The 27098-nt window shown below is 41.8% G+C and overlaps 1 protein-coding gene across 1 annotated transcript; it reads right to left on the bottom strand.

Annotated features, from left to right (window-relative positions):
• Window positions 1-5077: 5077 nt before the first annotated feature.
• apcdd1l (adenomatosis polyposis coli down-regulated 1-like) lies at window positions 5078-20109 on the bottom strand. Its single transcript, XM_086200842.1, has 4 exons — window positions 19025-20109; window positions 9057-9240; window positions 7062-7581; window positions 5078-6635 (listed from the first exon to the last, which is right to left on the bottom strand). Exons 1-4 carry the CDS (start codon window positions 19083-19085, stop codon window positions 5868-5870), a joined length of 1533 nt encoding a protein of 510 aa, XP_086056968.1. The 5' UTR covers window positions 19086-20109; the 3' UTR covers window positions 5078-5867.
• Window positions 20110-27098: the final 6989 nt, after the last annotated feature.

Consider the following 27098-nt stretch of genomic DNA (forward strand, 5'->3'; position numbering starts at 1 on the left):
GCAATTAGAATAATGAACCAACAGGTATTTTACACATTTTTCCATTTCAGCTCAACCTTGATGAGAGAGGTATGTTTTAAGCCCCCCACTTCTGGATGGATGATCTGGAAAGACCTACTTTTGTTGGCTGGAAGTCAGTCACCTGTGTCAGGTGATAAATCTCTGCAGGTGATGACTGATATTACACATTGATGCGCTGTCATTAGATACAATATTGAATATAGATGCAGTTATGAAAAGTATTTTAGCGAAAGATCTGAACATTTCTTCTACTGCCAGGTGAGGAGTTTGATTAAGAAAGTAATTCAGGCTGGAATGTTGTTGGATCGGTTCAGTAGTCGGTTCAGTGCATATGAGCATGAGGTCATGGCAGACGGAACGCTGTTTTTTTGTTTGGCATGACATCAAGCAGGAAAGGACCAGTGCTGCCTGGTGCTGCTGCTCTGTGGGCAAAACACACTGCTTCATCTGTTTGTCTCACAGCCAACAGGACACATTTTTCAATAGAAACTCATTTGTTTCAACTGAGCCAGACAACTTATAGCTGATGTTATCTTTTATGGGGCAGCTGCAGCTCATATTCTTATAGAAATAATAGAATTTTTATTAACGGAGAGAGGTTGGAAGTTAGCGGTATTACTGCAGTGATGTCATCTCAGTCTGTGTGTGTGCGCGTGTGTGTGTGTGTGTGTGTGTGGGTGTGTGTATGTGTGTGTGTGGACATTAACTGCATATGCAAGATTTTTTTTATGGGAAGGCAGGAGATGGGAGAGAAAATGATGGTGAGAAAAAAAAGAACATACCTCTCTGCTGTATTTTCTATTGAGTCTGTGTCCAAAAGCAGCACTGTGTCTTTCTCTTACCAGAACATTTGTCAGACTAAACCACCAAACTGTTTGTGGTTTGGAAACTTGATTTAGCTGAAAGGAAACTCCTTAGGGCTTGTTTTCTTTCCCTTTTTTCAGTTTATAGGAACATTCTTCTCAAAGACGTATTAAAAGTTTGGTTTAGCAAAAATTCAGTTCAGAGTAGCCGACAGAAACACACTAACGAGATTTATTAAGAAAATTTCAGGTAAAATCTTATATGTAATAAAATGGCCCAGGAAGGTAATTATAGTGGGATAATAGATTTTTTGAGTGAGATGGACAAGGTGGGACACAGAGCTGCAGCGTGAGATCAGAAATAATAAATACTTTCATAAACCAATATGTTGGAATAACCACATTGCTTATGAGTTCTCCCAGCTAAAGTAAATGGCTCTAAAGAACATTCATATCTCCCAAAATACCAAAAACCTGCCTGAACACTTTTCTTCTACTCAGAATACACACTGTTCATTATACAACAGTATCCAGATACCAGCATCAATGAAAAACACGCACATTCAGAGGGAACGTTGCGTTTACCTCTCAACTGTACGTTTGTTGTCCCTGGGCTCTTATTTTAGTGAATGTTAATGCAACTTCTGCTCCAGTAACTCTGATTTTGAGATGTGATTTTTTTTTTTTTTCCTGACAGATAGTCAGCGGTCGGACAACCAGCGGCTGGTTGTCCTTGTCTCAGTCCTGCCATTACCGTTGTAATACAAATTGACAAGCCATCCCTGTATTGGTGGATCAGATTGTTGATCTACCAGGGTTTGTCTTATTGTGTCAATAAACTTGAGGTAACCAGCCATCAGATTTGAGTCGGATTGCACCACGTCCACCTCATCAGTAATCAGAGTGCTTTGCAGTGTTGCCCCCTTCCCACATTGATGGAGGAGGCTGCCACACAAGGTGCTGACTTGCTCAGGGAGCAATTAGGATTTCAGTGTCTTGAGGACACTCAAGGACACCTCACCATGGTGATTAGAGGAACTGGGGGTCGAGCCAGTGACCTTACCATTACAAGACAGCCACTCGACTACCCTTATGAGATTCACTCCTTAAATTGCCGTTGGGTATGTGTGATCTTGAGAGTTCCCTCATTATATTTGTTGCAAGACTGACATCATTTTGGACTTTGTGTCTAGACAGGCTCAAGTGCTTGTTCAGCAAAGGAAATTTGGCCATTTCGCACATTTATGAGCACAAGTTTCCCCTTAATTCCCGTGTAGCTTTCTGCCTCTTCATGTTCTCCACGTGCCTGTCTGGGTTCTGTCCTACGGCTTCTGTCCACAAACCAAAACCATGTAAATCGGGTTAACTGAGGACTCTAAATTGCTCGTAGGTGTGAATGTGAGAGTGAATGGTTGTCTGGCTCTATATGTCAGTGATGGACTGATGACCCGTCCAGCATGATCCCGCCCCTCGACCAACATCAGCTGGCTCCAGCGATCTTGTCCGGAATAAGTGTTATAGATCAAAACATCTTATCAAGAAAGTTCAACCAAGAGTTTGAAACTGGCGGTTGGATTAATATCTTTGATAACAAATATGTTATGTAAATGTTTTTTTTTTTTATGATGATGATATAAACACCAAGAAGATGTGGCAGTCTGATCTGAGGTAAGTGTTGGTTGGGATATGTTTTAATCAAAGGGTATACAAACAGTTTTGAAGCGTATCAGCACACGGTATCATTGGCCATCACAGACTCGAGATTTTCTTGTGAATTACAGCAGAAAACTGAAAAATAAATGACCAAAATGTGCAGGTTCCACATTTGCATCATGCCTATTGTGTTGTATATCTTATTGTGAAAGAGAAGGAGATACTTGCTGACCAAACCCCAAGAATTATATTGTTGGATTTATCAACTCTAACCCTTCCAGAAAGAAACTGTACAAACTAAATCGGGTCTGTGTTTTACTTCTTTTTTTTTTCTGTAGTTCAATGGACGCCCTCAACAAGCCAGCGGGCCTGATTGCTAACAGGCTGGCTCTGCACTCCTTCCTGCCTTGACAGTCTCTCTAATTTCTGGCACACAACAGAAACCACAAACAGACAATGAAAAACTGTACTCCCCTCAGTCATCGTGAGCCATCTCCAGCACACACCCGAGGTGGATCCAGGTTCAGAGTCCACTGAGTGACAGAATTGGCCCATTATTGGACAGATGACTGCCACTTATCCACCCTCAGTTCTTCTTTCTCTCTGTTCCTCTCTTTTGTCTTGGGGTTTTTTTGCAGACTGATATTTCCCATCCAAGCATCAAGGATGACCTCATGGGGCTTGCAGCTGCCATCGCCATTCTCGCAGGAGTTAATAGGAACAGTATGTAGCCTCTGGAAAGGACTCTCTCCCTCTGTCTTGCTCTGTCCCTACTACTACCACAACACATATCATTTGGTACTCATCTTTTTTTACACTAATTATACTACTACATTATGTCACTACTCTATTGATTTTATAGTATCCCTCTACTCATTGTTTTGATTCACTTGCCAGCCGCTTAAGATGGCTTGAAAAGTTCTAGAAACTTTTGTGAAAGTGCAACAAATGGCAACCAGATAGTTTGTGACTGACTGGTGAACATAGTGAAGCACTCAGCTACTCGAGCTGAGTTTGAGCTGATTAAATGTATTTGGATCGTCTACATAATTGATCTCAAAGAGGGGAAAATGCTTTGTTCCAGATTTTGCTACTAGCTCATTTCCATTTAGTGCCTGGTAAAGCAGATATTCCCTTGAAAGTAGTTGATGGAGCCCCCCCCCCCAAAAAAAACAGGACAAAACTGATTCCATTTACATTGACAGCACTATTATGACTACTGACCTTATTCTAGAATAAGAAAATACTTCAGTTGAGGTGTTTATGAATAGAATATTCCACATTCAGCCCAACTAATGACCAAAAACACCAATCCACTTTACCACACATGTTCTGGTGCAGTTTTTGTTCGGAGCTGACCTGAAACAATTTCAGTCATTTTGCTACCTCACCTGTATATTTTCAGTTTTTTGTAGCACACATCAAGAACTGGCTCATGCATCTTTTGGCAGTGTGACTGCTGTACGTGTCACTAAAATGCTGCAGAAATTGATGTGATTATTGCTAACTGATTATTCACTTATTCAGTTTTAGAAAATGCTGTTTTCATGGCTGTGTTTCATTCATAGTATTGTCTTAGCTGGGTTAATGTTGGCGTATGGGCCTAAGTGTGTGATTCTGCCGTCTGTGTTGATGTGCCAAACAACAAGTAACAGCACCATCGATTATGGCATTGTTACATGGACAGGTTGGGTATTGCTGCAAACAAGATGATAACTGTTGTTCTGATTGCAGGAAAAAGTCGATATATACTTACAACCACATCAACTTTTTCCTGGTGACTGGTGAAACCACAAATACAGAAATCTCTTGTGAGAAATAACCAGATGTAGATTCTGAACTGGGCAGAATATCGTGTTTCTGTTGCTCAAAGTGAGAAACTGAGTTTTAGGGAATGATAAATTGAATGAATTTATAAGAGGGGGAAAAAAATACTTTCAGGATTTAGTTTTCATTCCTCATCAGTTCAACCCTGTAAATTTTTAGCATATAAATGTAAAATATTTATGGACGTCTTGTTGATTTTCAGTGATATTCCGCGATGTGCTGAATTGAATTACCTACAGTTATCACAGTGGGTGAGAAAATTGTCCAAATGGAAGCTATTCTCCATCAAGCATGATGCTTCATTTGACTCAGTCATAACATAACAAATCTGCAGCTTCATATATTCCTCTGGCTCTTTTCTCATAACCACCGCTGCTACGTCTCATTTATTGTCAGAGCAACTGAAAAATCTACCCTGGATCTGATATCCCTTTGTATGTTCTCAGCAGCAGGACCTGTGCTGGCATGTCTTGTGTAATGTGTGAACCATATGACATTTATTTATCAAACCAGAGAACTCATGCTCAGTATCTGGGCTTTACATCAGACGGCAGTTGAGCAGCAGAGAGGAGACAAAATCCAGCTCTTTCCTGCACCCTGATGCTACAGTTGTCAGCTTCTGGTTTGAGTCCAACCACATCTTCTGCTAACACAACAGACGCCATCCCAGACACCAGGTACCAGCAGGAATTTGTTTTGTGTTTGTTGGCGGGTGTTTGTATGCTGACATCCTAACCATAAATTCTGTTACATCTCTAACAATCACTGTAATTGCGAGTGTGTTAGCATACGATTAACATCAAGTTTAATGCTTCATTGTACAGAAGCATTAAAAACCTGCACAAGTGAACTAACCAAACTCAAGATGTTATGGAAAGTTGTTTTTAATACACACAGAAAATAATCAATTATTAAATGGCAGAACTAAATAAAATATTAGACCAAAATCTCAACAAAAAAAAAAAGAACAGTGTATATGATGATAAAATAAATATTCATTTGATTTGTTCAAATCGACTGCTGACAGAGAAGCAGACTAATGGAAGAGCTTTAAAATAAGATTAGTCAATGAAAGAGGAAAGGGATAACGCAATATTTAACACCACAGTGGCATTTGACTGATGAAGATGGTAGATTTTACAGTGGTGATAACCAAATTTCTACCTCGGGGCTGCTCTTTCTGGTATGATGAGAAAATCATTCAAAGTTCATTCTGAAAATCAGCTCTCAAACTCTTGCCAATGCTATTACAAGAAAACAGTATCCAACAGGTAAAACGAAAAGGAAATGATCCACGTATACTATATATTTAATATTTTTTTACATACTGACATGACGGCACTTGTATATAGTGTTGTTTTAGGTAGAAATGGAGCCGTAGTCAAGAGTCATTAGTGAACCTACAGGCACTCCAAAGTAGAAAGAAGATATAAAACACATGTTCAGCTCTCGTAAATGTCTTGTCCTTTTTTCTTGACCATCACACACCTGGTCAGCATCTCATTGAGGAAGAGTGAAGGGAAGCTGCCAGTAAACGTCCATTTACATTTTTAAACAATGTAATTAATAAAAACAGATCCAGCTGCAGAGAGCTGATCCGAGCACCAGTAACACCAGCTGTGCCAGTCTCTCTGTTCCGCTGGTATCTAACTGAACTTGCTTGCTGTTAAAACCTTCACTATAGCGATGTGAAGACTGTGTTTCACTGCAGAGCACCATGGGAGCCTGAAAGGAAGTGGGCCTCCTCTGTGGTCGGTCAGGGTTGGACCCGTCAGTTGGCCTCTCTCCGATGAATAGCAGGGGATGTTTTCTGTGGTTCAACTCAATCTTGAAGAGCTCGTACTCTTTATGCGGCAGCTTGATGCCAAGAACCGTGCATCCATCTGTCGGGGTCAGGTCCTGCTCTACGCCGACCTCCCAACTTCCTGCTCGACCACATTTTCCTGGTCTGGTCCCATTCAGCAGCTTAGTTGTGTGCTCCTCAACAGCTGTGACTCTCACCTGGGTCACCTTGAAAACATACTCAGTTGCTCGTGACACTTTGGCGGAGGGGTTTCCCTGAGCGTAGTGTCCTGAGGCTCTCAGGATGAAGGTGGGCAGAGAGCAGACGGGGTCAGAGTAGTGCCGGTAGATACCCTCCCACGCATGCTGGTCAGGATCAAAGGTGAATTCTCGGGTTAGAAAGAGGACGGCAGGACTGGTTTCACATTGCTGGCTGACCCAACGGCCGACCAGAGACAGAGGCGCTGTGGAGCGGCGGGGCAACACTGGGGGATGCTGCACTGTGGAGCGGTACACCAGCGCACACACTGGGCAGGGGTGGATGTGATGCTGAAAAGACACATGAAACGGTGTTATAGAGCTGCGTTAGAACCGTTTCTGTCATTCAGCGTAGACTGTAGAAGTGGCGAGTTTTGATTCGAGACAGAATCACCTTTGAGGCAGGTGTGCATCAGGGAACATGCCAGGAAACAGATTTGCGACTTTGTTTAGTGCTAGGTTATCTAAAGAAGAGCCCACTCATCAAATTTGGCCCAGCATAAGATTTGATTTGGACCACCAGATGTAACAGATAAATAACAGGCAAAAAAAAAAAAAATCATAGTATAGTAATAATATAGCATCGTCAAAAAAAAAAGACACTTTAAATCAGCATAAGTGCTGTCTTTTTTTCAAATATGTTGGATCTCTAATATTTCAATATTTGGTCATAAACTGATCTGGTTTCTAGTAAATGAAAACAGACAAACATCTCACCATGGCGCTCTGCAGTGGCTGCTGGTACCCTGTAGGCCTGTAGTGGGTCCTCTGGGACCAGTCAGTGTGTATATCACCCAAGAAAAGCTCCTGGATCTTCCCTCCATGGTTGTGGTGCTGTGTCTCCACCCGTATCAGATCCATCTCCATCATGGAGAACCCCAGTCCTTCCAGACATCCCCTCCCCGCCCGGGTGTTGTACAGCTCATGTACTTTCCCTGGTACCACTCGACCCAGAGTGAGACCCACACAGGAAGTGGGTAGCCTGGAGGTCAGTTGCTGTTTGGCTTGCAAACTATGAACCACGATGCCCACCTTGCTGAGGTGGTGTTCAGTTTCGGTGCCTCCACGGGTGATCCAGGAAGCCTGCCGGAGACGAAGCTTCCCCCTGATTATCAGGGAATAGGCAGGGTCCTCACAGCCACTATCCATGTAGTAGTGCTGCAAAGCCTGGAAGTGGCGGGTGGGGTGGAAGGTGTAGTAGCGGGTGAGGAACTCTGGACCTGGACGAACTTCACATCTGAACAAAGAGGATTGAAACAGTTAAAATGATGAGGGGCGACTGGTTGGGTGTGATTAGACCTGGTGAATCCACAGCTATCATTAAAGTCTGAAATATAAGAGCTAAAGTTGACACACATCTGCTCCCTGATGCAGAGCATGATTAGCAGGCTGGGATATTTTTGCAGCACCACCATATTTTGTTGATAAAGATGTTTTAACATACAATTTTTCTTTAGTATATTGCCCCTCCAGAGATTTAGTAAAGCACTGGACCCATGATTCACGAAATGCAGTACACGTACATGCAGTTACATCAGTGAGTACACCAAAAAATTTGCAGTTTCCCTCCAAAATTTTCCATTAAAATGAAACCAGTATTTTATGTTTTTCCCACCAGCATCCTCTGAAGACCTGCTCCTACTGTTCCTCTGATCTCTTACTGATCTCACTCCAGATGCCTAAATGAGGCGCCAAGAACTCACCAATCAGAGAAAGAATAGGGCTCTGATTGGGTTTTCTGGGGATCTTCACGCAGTTATCACTGTAATTTTGATAAAATTATGATAAGCTATCCAGCTGTACTTGCATGCTGTACTTCCATCATCACTACCACCATCATAGTGTCGGTTGCGGTCATTTCACATGTTCTCTGTAAGTTCACCCTGAGCAGCTGTTGGGTAAATTAGCTTAGCACATGGAAACAGGAGGAAACCGCTAGCCTGGCGCTGTCTGTCAAATAAAATGCACCAGCCAAGTCCTCCAAATTGTTCTACACATAACCACACTTTGCATTTTGTGCACACTACTAATCAATATTGAAAAATAATGTGTTTGAATAATATGGTTATGGTCTGGCAAAGTTAGGCAAGCCTCATGGTTTCAGATTAAAGGAGCACTGAGGAACACTTTGGTTTGGGGACCTTGATGATTTTGACTCACGTCTGAAAATGTGAAATTGACAGCCGACTCCCTCAGTCAAAACAGCTACAAAATACAGTGTCCAAGCCTATTCCTTTACACAGATTTATCACTATGTATTGACGTAATCTGATTTAATAATTTCCTGTGGTCATAATTCCAACTGCTAGTTGGCATCTGTCACTTAAACGTCAATATCTGTTTTCACTGTTTGCTTTTATGGCCAATCCAGTTGTTTTTCTTGGGAGCACATTCTCACAAATGTCCGTTTTACTGGAGGTTACGTGCCAGACTGCTTCTTAGGAAGTTATTGTTTTTTTAATGTTTGAGACAAGTCAGTATTTCAAGTCATGCTAGAGATCCTGTAGCTATATCATAAAGATGAGGTAGAGATGGTTGATTCTTCGGATAAATTCTCAACATCTATAAACTCTACGGGAGGGAGAAATGCCATTCTTTCAAATATTCCTGTTGGTGTTCCAAACCGGGTGTAATTGGGGTTATAACATTGTACATTATTTTTTTTTGCTTAGGCTTGTCATTTCTGTGGGCTGCAAATTTACAGAAACACACCTTGTTGACACCCATGTGCCCTCCAGTCTTGGGGGGATGTCTGCTGTGATCCTCACTCTCTCCTGTAGGTGGCGGTACTGACAGTGGGGCTCCCACCCTAGGCTCTCGCTGAGGTTGGAGGAGGAAGTGAAGGAGGCTGTGGGTACTTCCCATAGTTTACTTCCAGTTCCAGCCACAAACACAACTGGAGAGGAAGGGAAAGTAGAACCAAATAATCACTGTTATCCAATCAGATAAACACAGCGGCTCATTTAGATTTCCAGGCTCATCTTGGACCCAGCAGAAGTGGTTACACGAACATGAGTTCACTGGCGATTATCAGGTCCTTTCATCACAAAATAAGGCCAACAAATAACAACTTAAATATTCTCATGCTTGTCTTGTTATATCAAACCCAATTCCGGTTAACTCCAAGTTGTTCCAGGGCTGCAATTTTGGTAATTTTTCCATGTCATGAGTGGTGAGTAGGTGTTTTCGAGACAGTACATAGCTGTAATTCAGGATGCTGGCCTCAGTGCAGAGAGTTTTGGCTTGTCATTTTAATCAGCCGGCAGCTGCAACAAACAGTCCTTATTTTTGGGTTTGCTCTCTGGCAGGAAGATTGTGTGTAGGTGCACATCATTGACTTGCACAAATGTAAACTCATTTTATGTACATATTTTTTTTCTATCAATGAGATATATCTTACAGACAGCAGCAGACAGCTAAATCAATAACATCTGCTGATCATAAAATATGACTCCAAAATCCCTTATGATGAATGATCTTCACTCGGTTTCCCCAAACACTGAAAGAGAGATTAATCCAAATGAAAGTGTCTGTCGACGACACCATACCATACCATAACATACCGTACCGTACCATACAATCTACTTCATTGTTCACTCATGGGAAATTGTTGTGCTCAGTGTTGCTGGATTAAACAAATATAAAATATAAGCATCAGTAATCATGTATTGATATGGTACATACACTTCTATAATCGAGCGCCGTAACAAACGTACATCTTGCTCAAGCAGGGCACAGAACACTGTGCTGCACTTTTAAAACAGCATTGGTATATCTAGGTCTGAGGCCCAAACTTTTTTTGAATGGAAGAATGTACAAGAAGGAACAAATGTTTTTTTTCAAATGATTTTGGTAATCTATATGATCTGCCTGAGGGGAATAAAAGCGTGCAGTCAGAGTGGAGGACGCAGGGTGGGTCAGCCTGTATTCTCTATGCTGCTCAAATTAGAGTGACTGGTGTTCTGTCTTGCCTTGATCTTTCAGGGAGGTCTACAGCAGATGGGCCGGCCTGTTTTAACTGTAAAGATATGCATGCAAACCTCTGCCCCCCTTCGCAGCAGTGTGTCAGTCTGTAATTAATCATTACTCAACTCTCTGTTTTAGTTACTTGTTGATTCATAGGTTGATCAAAAATAACCGCAAAAATCAGTTTGAATCAATCCTCTCAGTGTCCAGCGTGTCATGGATCATCCTATTGAAAATACAGACAAGAATTAGTGACACTTCTGTATCTGTCATATCGTATTGAGGTTACCTGAAGTACCTGCATACAAATAGGATGCAGAATCAATTTTATTGAGTTAGTATATTTTAATTCTTGGAGAAACTGAAACCATATCAAAAGTTTCAAAGCTCAAAAGATACAAAAAGCTTGGGACGTTTTCACCTTTGTGTATGTCAGAAGTGCCAACGAAAGAAGAACTGATGCATGAAAAGAGATGGTTCGACCGCCACTATTATGGATGCACAGAGATGTGTTCCTGGACATGGAAAAGCTGAGACAAAGGCAAGAGGATTTTTCATTGCACCCACGTGGTTGTAATGTGAGGAAAGCCACTGGGGTCTGGACAATGTGTGTATGTGTGTGTGTGTGTGTGTGTGTGTGTGTGTGTGTGTGTGGGGGGGGGGTTCTCACAGACTTTTCCTCATGTTTTCTTCTCACAATGACCAGTCATTTCTGTTCTCAGGTCTGCTTTTGCCTCTATTTCCTATTAGCTCATGGATTCCTTTTTTCTCATTTGCAACATTCTCAGGCTCGTCTGTGTCCGACAGCTTTAATCGCAGCGCGCTTTTCTGTGACTTTAGATGCGCACAGGGAGACCTTCACCTGTTGATCCTCCAGTTGAAGAGGGAGTTCGTTTAGCGGGCGTCAACTGTTAAGGCCACAGATGAGCAACAGATCAGTTTGTTCTCTTAAGCAGATGGTGCTTAAGGAAAAAGGAGGCGTGGGAGTTAATGTCTGATTGATATGTTTATTAAGCCTGTTTGTGTCACTGAGTGGATATCTTTTTGTTCTCCTTAATCTTGGAAATCTCTCCATATGCTGAGCATAACCACTGATATGAGTGCAGCTCAGAATATACCAGAAACCTTCAACCTAAAGCGTGCTTGTGCACACACTCACACACACACACACACGCACACACACGCACACACACACACACACACACACACACACACAGCTTGAAATGTTTGAACTGCACGTTCACAGACCACAAAACCAGATTCTAGCTCGAGGCACATTTATCCTCCTTGAAGCAATCTGTCAATTTGTTGATATGATTAATGCTTCTTTTTCCTGTCACATGCATTCAAACATGTTTGCAATTTTCCTGTGCGGTGCCGTGTTTGCTTTTGCTCTGTGTCACTGCCGCTGGAAAGGGAACCTGGTCTGACTGACCCAGCTGCACTCCCACGGGACACTCCAAGCAGAATTACTAATCAGGATTAATTAATTTCCACCGCTCTTTGCAAGTCATCCAATTGGTCTGTTTTGTGTTATCAGTCCTTTGTAGCTGCATGCAACATGTTGCCTAAGTGGTTACAGTGCAATGAATGAACAGAGAGTCCCACTATGTGATGTGGAGTCATTTGGGTTTGCTATATTTGAGATTCTGTTTTTGCCAAAGCATTTCTATAGAGTGTTTCTTGAGGTCACTTGTCATTCAGCCCCTCTCCCTCCCTTGGATCTCATTCCAGTTGGGCATATGGTTGCGTTTACTACAAGAGCTCTCATAAAAGCAGAGCTTAGTAAAACAAAATTGCTCATCGTGAGGTTTTAAGTATTCTTCTACAAAAGAGCCGATTCCAACCACAAGTGAGGCGATGTAGTAATACATAATATCCAAGTCCAGATATCCTTCCTACACTTGAATATATATATATATATATATATATATATATATATATATATATATATATATATATATGAATTTCTATACATACATGCATACACACATACACATACACACACACACTCACCTTCACACTCACACTCACACACACACTTCCTATATAGGTGACATGAATCTTTCTGTGTTGAGTTTATATGTTCTCTCCGTGCCTGTGTGGGTTTTCTCTGGGTGGTCTGGCTTCCTCCCTCTGACCAAATACATGCTAGTTAGGTTAATTGGAGACTCTAAATTGGCCATAGGTGTAAATGGTTGTCTGTCTCCATGCGCCCTTTGATTGACTGGTGACCTGTCCAGGTTGTATACCCAGCCGCCTCTTACCCAGTGTTGACTGGGATGGGCTCCAGCTCCCTGTAGCCCTGTACAGTATAAGTTGTGAGAATGAATGAACTTCCAGCAGTCAAATGTCACCAGTTTTCAGCTATCAATACAAAAACTACTGATGTATGTTTCCCATATTGAAGCTACCTAGTGGGGTTTGAGGAACAGAGCCACGCCTCAACCACACCTCTTCCAACTTCCAACTATAAATACCCCAAGCCTTCTCCTCCTCTTTCATATTCTGCTCCCCTCCCTCCAACTGTTCTCCCTTTTCCTGTTTCTTCCCCTGCTTCCTCTTCTTCTCAGTACCGTCCTGTGGGGGTCCGTCATGCCTGGGAGCTACAGTGGATTACCTCTTTTCAATAAGGTGCAGCTTTCAAATGTATGTTTCAAAAAAGCAAAGTTTCCGCCTGATTTCACTCTGGTGTGAATAGTTGCATTCAAAGGTTAAAATGGATTTTATTTGCATGAAGAAATCTGGTTTGCTGAGCCTGCAGAACAGTGTTCTAAAAACACACTAAACTGTGGGTGTTAACTACTATAAATCATAACAACACAAGTCAAAGGTTTTTGTGAACAAGAAGATTTACAATTTAGCGCTCAAAATATGAGACAACTGATTAATAAAGCTTAAGAATCCTAAGGAAAATTATTCCGGCTAACCATCACATAAATGTTGGTGCTCGAATCAAAATAGTGAGATTTTTGTCTTTTTTTTCTGACTACAGTAGACACAGTAACGCTGGTGTTAGAGCTGTTCTATTTGGTAAAAGAAATTTTGTCATTTAACGTAGCAAAAGATTCTTTATTTTAGGCAATTAATTCAGGGAGTCAGAAATAATTGCATGATGCGGCCCTACTATGACTTCATGGGGTCAAAGGTCAACACCTAAAGCATGAATCATAATCCACCATTACATAAAAGACACAACCAAACTTCAGTGTGAACGTGTTGCCTGAATCTATTGAGTAGTGAATAAGAGTCAGATAGACCAGTAAACTTCACCCCACTGGGCCGGATGCATCTGCCCACCTCTCACTCACCACAGATCTTAAATCATAGGCATCAGAATCCCCCTCCTCCTTTTGTCCTCTTGCAGTGTCTTAATTCTCCCACCAGGTGTCAGTGCAGCCGGCTGTCACCATCACCAACTTGCGGCTTCCACTGGCTCATCTGACTGATGGCCAGCCAAAGTAATCTACCTGTCATTCAGCTCCTATATTCATCCTTTTTCCAGACAAACACACACGCTCACAAAAATACACTGCACACATTGATTTACACTGCAGAAGGGATACCATTTATAAAGGACCTCCAGGCTGCACTCTGTTTGTTTGTTTGCATTTGTGATTATGGTTTGGCAGCCTTCACTCTGCTCTCTCAAGTCTCATCACCAGCGCCAAAGTCAAAATACAGCTTTGTGTACCTCTTAGCCATCCTGTGAAAACAAGAAGATCCAGCCACTTTTGATTCAGGGCTCGCAGGGGAATCAAGTGCTTGACGTTTAAGTCCTCCAAGTGCCTTGTTTATTTGAGAAGGATGTCAGCTTATACCTGCTTCTACTGAGCTTCTCACAGAGAATCCCTTAACTGTTTGCAAATAAAAGCTTTATTTTGGAGAACAACTAACGTTCAGAATTTTGATAAAGTGTGTAAATGTGAATCAAAATCTTTTCTTTGCGAGTCAAAAACTTTTCCCAAAAAGTTGTATTTATTTTTTTGGCTTAGTCCCATGGGTGCACGGGATTCTGGCCTGAAATAGTCTGGGAACTGTGGAGTTTCTGTTTCTATAATATAGATTTGCTGTGAAAAAACCCCCCCCAATAAGTCACATGGACACACACTTGTCTGGTGCGACAAACATTGTCGATTCAGCTGCTGCAGTTGATTACAATGCCTATCGAGTGCCCCTGCTCTAATGTTGCACGTCATAGATGGATGCTGTGTGTTTCTGGCCTAAAGACTAGTTTACACCAAGGATTCATGATGATGCAAAACAGTTGCAGGGAAAGTTGCAGGGGTGTAAACTCACCTGTCAGTTCGACTCAAGCTGGCTCAAGCTACCTGTCACTCAGTCTATCAAGTCCTTCATGATACATGACACTCTGGCTCATCTAGTTGCAGTGATATAAACTAGCAAGAGGTTTTTGCAAGAAGATACCAGTTTCATCCGGTATCATTGTGGGTTATTTGGAGTAAACTGAGCTTAACGCTGAAAATGGTAGCACACACCTCTACTGGTCAATCAGAATTGAAGGCAGGCAGAAGGCCTGAGGTAAAAGTTCCGAATTAACGAGGAAAATACATGCAAAATCAAAGCTCTATTTTACTTTACTAAAACATCTTTTTTCTGTGCCACCCACTCCTTCGGGAGCATGTGGTGACTGTGACCCTTTTCTTAATGGGATGTATCCAAATCATGGAAATGATTTCAATGGAAATCAATCACATCATTGAAATCATGGCTAAATTGTTCTGGCCCTTCCAGTATTCTTGTGTTTTCTTCACCAAATCATCCCTCTGCAGTTTTTAGTAATCTTTTGCCAGTGCAAGACAGACCCCTTTAAACTGTCCCTGGGGTGCTTGCACCCTCGGGACAGCCTCACCCACCTGTTTCCTCACCCCTCACTGATTACCACCCCCCTCCTCTCAATGAAAAGCTGTGATATTTACGGCTCACTTCTCCTGGATGGATTTCAGATTCCTCCCCTCTGTTCTTTTTTTTCCTGCCTTTGTTTCGTTTGTCTTTTTGTGTCAGTCAGTGTTTGATTAGGTGAATGTTGCTTGTGGAGGAGGGGTGGGTGGTGATGGCAGGCGGGTGGGTGGAGGCTTCTCTATGTGCTGGAATGACATGATTAGTGAGGTGAAGGACGCATGTGTGTGTGTGTGTGTGTGTGTTTTTCTTTGTGTGAGCAGAAGTATTAAATGCTACAGTAGCACAGAGATCCCCTCCGTTCCACATATTTAGTTGACTGCTGCACATTATTCACAGTTTGCAGCTGCTTTTTCAGGCGCCCTCCGTCCCTGAGTTATCCTCCAGATTTAGGTGTTTTAAGACAGAAGTTCTCAAACATCTCAGCTTGTGAGCCAATGAATGGGTGTCTGCTTGCAGCCTTATAACAAGTCACATACGTCTATCAATTGTGAGCTGACTTTGTGTAAGAGGCCAAATGAGGCAATAACTTTTTGCCTCAGAGAAAAATTAAGATAAAAGAAATCATCTGTTGTGCAGAAATTCATTTTGTCCTCTGTCTTATGTTATATATTGTCTTGCATTTGTCGTTTTTATCTCATGATCCTCTTGAAGGGCCCCTACCTAGAGATTTAAAGCTTCTCACCACCTGCATGTTGATGGAAAATATCTACATCTACTTTAAATTCCATCATGACTTACAACTGGCTGCAACTGTGTGTGCAGTTGCTCAATTTGGATCGATTCTTGTTATTTTTCTAGGTTAGCACACACAAACACAGCTGTAAATACCTTGTTGACCACAGCGAAGGACAAGCTGCGAGAGACGTTGTGATTTTAATTCAAGCTGCTATACTTGAGAGGCTGTTTTAGATAAATGGGCTGCATGGTTTTAGCACTTTTCTCTCCTAACAATGGCTTATCGAGCTTTATAACACCCACATTCACTACTTCACACACACACACACACACACACACACACACACACACACACATACTGATGCATCAGGAGCTGTTGGGGGGGTTCACTGTCTTGCTCAAGGACACTATTACAGATGACTCGCTCTCCCATTTGAACTACAGCTGCCAACATTTTAGACCTCTCACTGAATTTTTGGAACTATTACTATTAATTTTAATAATTATAGCCACGTCGTAACATTACAGTTTGAACGAGTACAAACTAATAAAGAAAGAAAACAAACAAAAGCCTCTGTTGGTGTGCCTCCTCACTCACTTGTCCCATTTAACCTGTGTAAAAATTTTAAAAAGTAATTGTTTAACAAGCCGACCGCCTACTTAACATGGCTTAGCTCCCGTGATTGACCCCATGTAACCTCTAGAGAGTTCATGTCCTCAACTAATGCTGGCCACTAACTGGTATCTTAGACACAGCAGGTAAATAAAACGAGTTTTGATTTGAAGGGAGGAACATTTCTCAACATTTGGCAGTTGAAGTTGATTGCCTCCCCATCCACTCCCCAACACTAAACTACAACACTGATATTAAACTCCCCCCCCCCCCAAAAAAAAAGCTGTTCCTAAATTGTGCAATGAGGAAAAAACTTATTGAACAAGTAACTTAAAAAAAGTGACATTCCTTCCACCCGGCCTGACTCTGGGGACGTCTAACGCAAGCAATGCAAAGTATTCAAAAATGTTACTGTATGTGCTTGCTGCCTCTGTGTTTTCCTTCCCACTACAGCTGTTTAAGTCAGATGAAGGTCAAGTTGATTTAGTGTGTTGTTGTATCTGTGAGTCCCCCTTGTCCCGAGCCCATTTTTGGGTCTTATCCCCACCATCTCACAGTGGTCTCCCGATCCAGGGCTATCCCTCTGACTGCAGGGCAGCGCGTGGACGACTACTGTTGTCTTTTCATCACAGTGTAAGCTGGTTAATCTAGCGTCCTCGTTTATTTAGACAAAGGATCTACAGAGGTTTGACTTGGGGACTCTGCTGCCAGTTTACTGCTCTGGCTCCTGTTCACAAACACGAACATTTGTGGCATTTGTAAATTTTATGTATTATTCCAAAACTTTATTGAGCACCAGTGGATGTGCAGCGTATTCCATCTCTGGATTTTGATTTTGATTACTGGAGAGGACCACTGTCCTGTCATGGATTCATTGTGGTGTCTGTTCTTGGTATACAGCCGAGGTACTTGAGATGTAGATAGAACACATGTTGATGGTCCATTTATGTTTCAGAGCTGAGATTACATCGGTTTCACCTTAATTTGATCGTTGGGTTTGGAGATGTTTTGGGAAATCTGCTCGGCGGCTTTGGAAAGTTTCAAGTTGGAGCAGGGAAAAACAGGAATAATGCATCCAAGATTTCATTTAAATGAATATGATCAAAGTTTTTTCTGTTCAGTTCTATGTGGTCATATTAATTAGGGTGGGACCACATAATGTTCCCATCCCACTAGAACTCATTCAGATATTTCCTGTGGTCTCTTTCATTTAGGAAATTGGTCAAAATAGTCTTTCAGAAAAAGTTAAGTTTATAGAATTAAAGTCAGAGTTTGGGTTCAAAGGAAGCCCGGCAAGAGTTGCTCTAAATGTTAAATAATCTCAAATTCAATGTGAAATCAAGAGATGGTAAACTTTCTGAACATAGAAATGACATTACACCTGTCAGATTTAATCTAATGGCAAAATTTGCAGTCTAAACAATTCCACGTCAATGTTTCTCCTTCGTTCTCTTCAGTCTGGGCTGAAGAACTGCTCGGCTCTTTACGGCATCTGTTTAAGGCCAGCGACTCAACCTCGCCTGTCTCCTCCACTAGACGTGAGCAGTGAAAAAGAAAACATAGAAAAACTCTACCAGTCTGCCACTGAAGCAGCCAAGGATGGAGGGGAGGGGAAGCAAGGGCGGGCGGGGTGGGTGGGGGGTGGCTTTGGCGCTGAGGTGCTGGATGATGATTATAACTGGGCAGATGCCTCATCCTGTCTGTCTCCTGATGCCCATCACCCTAACCAGCCCTGATGGCCAAAACGTCACGCTTCCGCAACCAAGGCTGGATGATCAGATCCTCACAGCAGCCTGAGGTAGAGTCAGTAATGGCTGTCTCCTGTTATTTTAACCATTAACATAATGGCAACATTAGTTCCAGGGCCACGCTTCCCTGCTCCTAGGGAACCATTGTTTGAAGGCTCAGCCAGAGTCCTATAAAGACTCCTCCACTGAAACTTTGAAGACACACAGAGGGAACACAGACTGCCTATTCATAAGTCTCACATCAGCACAGGTTGTGTATTTAAAGTGGTGTTAGACTTTGCAAATCACTTGAATTGTGACAAATTACATAATAGCTTCCCTGTAATCTTGAGTTTGTCTCTTTTCTTCTCCATTTGATGTCTCTGTCCCGGAGTCGCTGATTTCACACACAATAGAGCATTTATCTTATTGTTTTTATTCCGAAAAAGTTTAAGATTGAAGACGCAAACCTGCAAAGACCCTTTAGCAAATCTCTGACATACATGTGCCGTTATAATGTAAAAATGCCTTTTGTCTGGTGTTTTTTTTTAGTCTTAAAAACATGCAACATACAAATCTATAATAAATGGATGTAATCTTACGTAATCTAACCCTAACCTCATGCAATCTCATAAAAATTATTGCTCAACATGATTGCAAATGGTCTTCACATGAATTTGATCAGATAAACTTTCAAACACTGAACAGACACTTTTTTTTAATGTAAATGAGGGACAATAGCAAGATTATTAAAACAATTCAGTGCCTGAACTCACCTTGCCAGAGCCAGAGCAACCAGACTCCCCTCAACATGTGACTGAAATGTCCGTTTGACATGATTCCTGCCTCTTCAGTCAGACACTTCGCTCAGAACTTTTTAAAAATCCAAGTGCACGGAGAGTCTCCTGTCAACACGAGGCGATCATGCAGGGTATCACCATGACACGAGCGCACATGAAGTGTCCTGCAATCCTTCAGAGGAACTTCTGCTCTCCTGGGATGTTTGCCCTCTTCTTCTTCTTCTTCTTCTTCTTCTTCTTCTTCTTCTTCTTCTTCTTCTTCTTCTTCTTCTATCTCCTCTTATTAGTTTCCATGGTCTGATAAGAAAGTCCTCACTTGGAACAACTCACGTCATGCAACATCTCCACACTGGTGCTCTCCTTTAGTTGGCGAGAGGGAGAGTAAATGTTTTCTCTCTCTCTCTCGCTCTCTCTCTCTCTCCACCCCTCCTCTCTCTCTCAATCACACACCGTTGCCTCACTACTGTGCAGCACAGTGGGCTGGTTCCACTCGGTGCATGTGCAGCAAGTGTGTGTGTACGTGCAAGTTGGAGTATTATGTGGGTGTGAGAGTGTGTGTCTTATGGTTTTGAGCAGAGAGGAGGGTGAGAGAGAGAGAGAGAAAATTTCAGTGTGTGTGTTTGTGGAGGAGGGGATTTGAGCTTCAAACTTCCTAAAGTGAAAGCTCAGGGGAGCTCTTAGAGCAAGGTGCAAAAGGGCAGTGGTGAATATGAGTTAGTACACCCCCAAAGACACTGTGTTTTCTCAGTGATTCAACCTCTCGTGGTTTCCCGCCATGTACATATTTTTACTGTTTCAGGCCCAATCCAACAGCAAACGGACCTTCTCATTGCATTAAAAGATAGATGTAACCACTTCTCATCACATTTGCTTTAGATACACATGATAAAATTCTGTCTGCATCCCTCACACGCGCCTTTATACTGAAACAGTGCTTGAGATTCTTAGCAGAATTCCAGTGTAAGCAAAGATGAGGCTTCATCTGTCTTCACCTCAACATTCCTCTTGATGTCACTCTGTCCAGGGAATCACAAAAAAGAACATTTCATGCAAAGAACGCTGTAAGTCTGGGAGACGCCCGCCTCATTTGTCTCACCCAGGCACATATTTGCTTCACCTGAATTCCATAATCTGTCATGATGTCATAAAGTCATCTGGAAAAAGTCGTGTGAGCATTTGAGAAAGTGTGTACCAGGTTCAATAACAAAAAAAGAAACCCATATTGTTCAATACGAGAAGCAACTATAATTACCACAATAACATCCTTAAAATGCAATTTACTTTCCCTCATAAAAATACCAGTTAACATAAATATAGACTATTTTTCATTCTGCCTGTTTAACTGCTGGATGTAAGGTGACTCCTGAGGTTCTGTGCCCTTTTGTTGACCTTATTTTTTTTTACTGTTTTGAATTCATTTCAAACCAACAAAATCATGTTCGCAGCAGAAAATGAAAAAAATATCTGGTTATTCCTATTCTTGGGAACTGTGATGATATCTCTGCGGCTCCTCCCCATCTTCCAGCATGGCGGTACAGGGGAGTGATAAACACATAACCACGGATGTTGTGTACAGTCCGAGACAGCATTGAACGTGCTATCACAAACGTGTGAGCTCACGATATGAAGGAAACATAGTTTGGACGACAGCGCCGCTACGTAGGTGACCTCTGCTGTGATTGCACAAGAACGGTTCCAGTCATACTTGACAGAAGTCGAGCCAGTTTGATAGAACAAAGGTTCAGAAAGTCATAGCGAGCAGTTCAATTGGTGGAAAAAGGGCAAAGTTTAAGATTATACTTGCATATTTGAAATGGGATCAGCTTCCTAAATATTTATGATGTCACAAATCCTGATTGTAGGACCACCTCTTAAAATCAGATGGTGACAGCACAGAGAAAACATCGCCTTCCCGTGAATGTGACAGCAGCCCTCCGTGTTGAAACTCTTCACATACATCGTTCTACGCAGTGAGGCTCAAACATTCAGCAGCAAGACCAAGAAGAAGAACACGTTGTTGACTGAAGAGAGATTTTAAAATTTGAAAGAGCATCTCCTTCCATATTTTCTGGCAGTGTGCTTAACAGTTTATCAGCTTGTTCCAGCTTTTCGTCATCGCTGTTTTTTGTGGCTTCCCCGTCCCACTGAATGGAAAGATTATAATTGGTCTGACTTTGTTGACAACTTTGGGATTAAAGAAGGTAAAAAGCAACAAATCTCCCAGTTACTCTATAATTCACAGACCGAACTATGCAGAGTTTTTATTGGAACTAGGCTCCACCAAAGAAGAAGTCCAAATGAAAACTGTTGATGGTGAGGTCTGTGGCTTATTGAAGAGTAATGGGAACACTGTTTCTGGAACAAGATGGTGCTGTTGAACTTGTTTAGTGTATTTTTAATGCTCTGAGCAACATAAATTGAGGTCCATTCACCTCCAATTTATTGTGGTGGAGACAGAAATCTTAGAGGCGGACATCTCAAACGCGTTGCATAGAAAACCAAAACTATTCACATGTTTACATACCTCCAGATGAAAGAAAAGACAGGAGATTTTTACTATTTGGGTGAACCGAGCCTTTAAACTGGGAGACATTCAGCATGAAAAAACGTCTAAACTCAAAAGCAGCTGCACACACAGAGTTTCACAAACCCATATCACACCCCATTAGAAAGCATGCATACACAGACGCTCCAGTCACTCTGATTCATAGGCTCCGCATATACATGTGGTCTGATGGAGCTGTTGACACGGTTGACCACTGCAGAGGTAAAGAAGGGCTTCAAAGCTCCTGCCAAGCAACAGTTGGCAGCACATCTACAACGGGTGGGCTGACCAGAGTCCTGGCGCAGGGTCAGGGGTGCGTACACTCCTGACACCATCACACACACACACACACACACACACACACACACACACACACACACACACACACACACACACACACACACACACACACACAGCCAGTGACCGGTGGAACTGGGCAATTTTACTGAGCGATTTTACCACCGGTGCAGTGTTTTATATGGCACATTTGTAATGGATCATTGTGCTTGTATTAACATTTCTTTGCCAATTGTCAGTTTGCCCACATCTGTTCTTTTCTGAGCTGCATGTTCAAAGTTCCTCTCACAGACAGTCGCAATGTTTTATATTCCAGAGTTCAGGAAGCACGGTATGCAGCTAATAAATGATGAGTCTGATTTCAAGCTATTGTAGCTTTAGCCATCGTCCTTATCTGTTGTGATATATTGTAGTTAATGCAAAGTGATTCCTGAGTTCTGAAGATGTAGGAAAACTATAGAAAATATTATGCTAACATTGTCTTTGACCTGTTTTGGTTTTTTTTATAATTATGTGTGTACAGAAAAAAAGCACTTCTTTGGAAAACTACTCTTTTTCCTCAGTTTGGCGATTGCAGAGAGATTACTTGATCTTGGCACCACATTGCCTTTTGAGTCGTGTTACATTGCATCGAATCTATTAGGATCTTGTTTCATAGTCAGCGCGCACATTTCTGTGGTTTCTGGTTCAACAACATCACAGGTGGTTGTTTTTGTTGTTAAAACCCCTAAAAAGTCTGCTTCAGGAGGCAGGTTGGGGTGGCGGTTGGGACCTACAAACACCAGACTTTACAGAGAGGAGATGAATGTTTGAGAACAGGTCAAGTCCTGTTTTTAACACCACCTTTTACAACATTAATCCAACCAACAATGTTTTCCTAAAACTGACTTTTTAGTGGGAGAGAGTCCCATTTACGGCACTGTGTTTTACAACTCTAATGGAAGGTCATCATTACATTTCCTCATTTCAATTAAATTTTCTCCCAAAGAAATTAGGCCTTATATTAGGCTTGGAGGAAACATAAAGACTAAGGGAACATAAACTCTCTCGCCTTTAACATTTACTTGCATGATGAGTTTTTTCCTACCTGACACAAGTGTCTTTATGCCTCAACTATGCTGACACCTCAGGAAATCTTACTTTCCCTCAATGAATGAAGCTGCTCGTTTTGTGAGATCATGACATCAGAAAAACAAGTGAGAAAACATCCTGTAAGGCTTCAAGTTATGAGTGTGTGAGTCTCAAAATGGAAATGGCACTCCGGAGGAAGTATAGCAACATCAGTTATATGAGAGCTAGACAGTATGTCTTCTTTGGATGAGGAGCCTAGAAGCAATGAAGGTTTTTCTTAATGGAAAGGTTGTTTTTGCTTGTCTACCTGCTGGTTTCAGCTTCTAAAGATTCAACACACAATTCCTCCAATCACCTGTCAGGTACTGTTTCAGAGCGTCTGACCTTCTTGGGTGACCTATCACATGGTTGTGTGAAACAAACCGTCAGACGAGTCAGGTTGGGTAATATCATGGAGCTGCTGTCAGTGAATAATGATAAACTATGAAACATCAACATCCACCATTGGTTTCGCCACCACAATCAGACCCTAATTAGTAAGTGTTTCTATTTTTTATTTTTTTTGTGTGGTACTGCCATTTAATTCTAACAGATGTTGTACCACTAACACCAAATGTTCTTCTCATGTTTTTTATCATCTCAATTTGAACATCAGTGTAAAAGCAGGTGATTTAAAGATAGAAGAGAGAACATGAATAACTGATTCTGATTATATGTGCCAGCTTGTTTAAAGCCTCTCTGATTGTCTTTTTCTTGCATCATCAAATTATAAATGTTGTAATAAGCATGACTGTTTCTTTGTCATTAAAAATAAGCGACAAAATCTTCTTTGGTTCCTTGCCGCCAGCGTGTTAATCTGATTGTTGATCTGTGCCTCTGGCTAAGTGTTAACTTGCTGTGACGGACCCCACAGAGAGAGAAGAGGAGGCAGGACAGACGCCGCTGATCTCTGATCCCAGATCTGACAGCTGGCTCCCTCAAGAGGACACTGCCTGGGGTGTCAGCAGCTTTGAACCACTCAGGGTCCGCTGTGGAATGCACGCACACACACACACACACACACACACACACACACACACACACACACACACACACACACACACTGATGACAACACTCTGATGTCTATGTAAATGCTGGCAAACACCATTTTTAATCTCCACCTTGCTCACTTTTTTTTTCATCTTTCCTGTTTATGGTACAAACTCATGTGTCAAATGCACACACACACACACACACACATACACACACACACACAAACATCTGGGCTGTGCCTCTTGGCACACAAGTGCTGGAGTTGGCACAAGCGTCTAAGAACACACAGTCAACCCTATTTTATAATCAAATAATTTCTCAATTTTGTAACTAATACCTCACCACTGAGCGGGAGCTAACAACGATGGTGGGCTATGTGTGTGGTGTGTGTTTGCTTGGGCATATGTCCTACACGTCAGCATGCACACACACACACACACACACACACACACACACACACACACACACACACACTAACACACACACACACATACATAATAATATACAAATATTCACACAAAACTGCAGACTGGATTCATTCATGCTGGTCGTTTTGTGTTGTGGGGCAGCATCTGGCTCCTGTTTGAGCTCACAGCGCCTCCAGTCGGGCTAAAAGTTGCTTTGCAACATTTATTCTCTATCTGTTTAATGTCTTGTTGTCTGTTTGTCCTCTTCACTGTTCTCAGGTGTTCTATGTATTCAGACAAATTTATTCATGATGTAGATAAAAAAGATGCTGTTGAGATGAATGGTATGGAAACAAAGAGGTCATGTGGTTGCATATGAGTGTATAAAAAATATTTATACTCAATTCCATTAAGGTGATTACAGTGAATGAATAATACCTTCAAAAAGTACAACCATTTCTCAGTAATCAAGTGAAAGACAGACACTCAAAAGTTATACCTGAATAAAGTTGCCTGGAATAAAGTGCTCAAGTGTTTTTGGCAGTAAAATGATGGAGGGACTGACTTGAGTGTCACACAACCTCCAAGAGGCGAAATGTTTCAATACCACAATCGGATCCATTTGGTCCGGTAACTTTTGGAAAGTTGAGAAGAGCAACACAATAAACTTATGTATCCACATCAGGTTAGTAGAGGGAGAACAGAAATAGCTGCCTTGATCATTGCCTGCTCAGCTGCTACTGTATCGGTTGTGAAACAGAAGAGAATTGTTAGATTGTTGAGCATCACACAAATGAAAGCACAACTTTTGGTCCATCCTTGAGACAGTCTTATTTTTGAAATTTGGAAAGTCTTATTTATTTTGAATGCACGCGTCAATAAAATTTGTGTGTGTGTGTGTGTGTGTGTGTGTGTGTGTGTGTGTGTGCATGCAAGAGGGAGGTTCAAAACCAGGATACTGTGCTATAACCTCACACCACCACACACTCCCTAAGCTTGCTGTAGATAGGCGCCTGCTCTTTAATCATCACACATTCACATCCCTGACTCTTATCTGCAAATGCATAACTCTGCACACACACACACACACACACACACACACACACACACACACACACACACACACACAGAAAGCTGAAAAGAGAGGACACCCCCATCATTTGTACATTATTCTTTTCACTTTGTCCATGAAATGTCTCTGTGCCAAAGAAACTAAACCAGAGCGCTCCAGAGTCAGGGTTGCTTCGTCTGTCACCCGGGGCTTAACACTGCAGTTGCCAATGCTTTAATATGTTGTGTCCTCTTCTATTGACACTGAAAAACTAGTGTTCGAACCTAATGGTACCTTCCCAGAAGAGACTGCTGGTGAGGTCTGAGTGTTTTGATGTTTCCTAAATGTGCTGATGAGATGATAGGCACCGTGTTTGAGTCTGACGCTGTAGTCCCGCCTTGCGGCAGATGTTTAAACATGTTACACCCCGAACAAGACAAGGAATGCCAATATGTCTGCCATCGTGTCTGCCATCGTTACTATGACACAAAAAGGCCAGTTCAAAGCACCGCACCAGAGCAAGGACATCTTTGTTTTGGATGACATAAAGGTGGGTTGATGCTTGATCAGAACTCATTTGTGTAACAGGTTGTCCAGGCTTCAAGTGTTGTTTATTGCTTTTACAGACAGCTGCAGACGAGAGTGAAATACAAGCATACAAAAGGGGAGACACGATATCATTCAAGCACACGAATGCACAGTTTGGGGACTCTCTCCTGGAAGGCGTTCAGTTTGTTGCACGTGACTGTTGCCATGAAAAAAAAAGTTCAAACATTCGCACAAATCACTGGGTGAAGTGAACGTGAGCTTTGGTTTTGACAAGTTGTTGAAAATGTCCCTATATGGCCCTCAACTCCTTAAATGATATATATCAATACAGACGCGGACAGTTTTATTAGACAGCTGACATTTGGATAATATATGTTCTTTTGGCTCGGTGGGTTATATGAGCTATTGAATTATTGTTGGTGAAAATGCTCAGAATAGTCCAAAAATAAGGTTCTGAATCCTGTTCCCTGTCAGCAGAAAGGCCAATTAGTTCCACGTGTTATCAACAAAACCTAAAATTGAGTGACAGCAAAGCACATTGAAACAAAATATCCAATCTTGGAGAAAAGTGTCAATACACTGTTAAGATCTTGATTAGGAGATTGTGAAGCTTGCTCTTTAAAATAATAAAAAAATGGAATATTGTTGGACACATCCACCAATCCAACCTGGCTCCCAGTGGGACTCTCATTGCTCATAGACTTCCTCACATTACTGCATTCGCTTTTGTCATAAATGTTGATACGGAACATATTTTTTTGGTTGAGGAAATCAGATATACCTGTGGTTAGCAGACACAAACCATTGCTAACTTTTTCTTCCAAACACGTTTTTTTTTATTTTAATTTTTTTATCACAGAGTTTTAAAGTCGTCGTTTTCAGTTTAGATGGTTCGTCCTGGTGGACTTTCAACTTAAAGAGGAACCAAATGGTGATTAAAATCAGACAGACACAAAAACTAGGATCAGCCAACCGCCTCAGTTTGAATTTCAAGGGGTTTTTTTTCTTTTTCCCTCTCCAATGATCAAATGTGACTCTTGTGATGGAGAATCAATGAGCTGAACCAGCAGTCACTCAGCTGCTGACAAGAAGCTTGT

This window comes from Aulostomus chinensis, chromosome 3, assembly GCF_037954235.1.
Source record: "Aulostomus chinensis isolate RoL2024-O1b breed Wild chromosome 3, RoL_Achi_v1.0, whole genome shotgun sequence".
Lineage (NCBI taxonomy): Eukaryota > Metazoa > Chordata > Actinopteri > Syngnathiformes > Aulostomidae > Aulostomus > Aulostomus chinensis.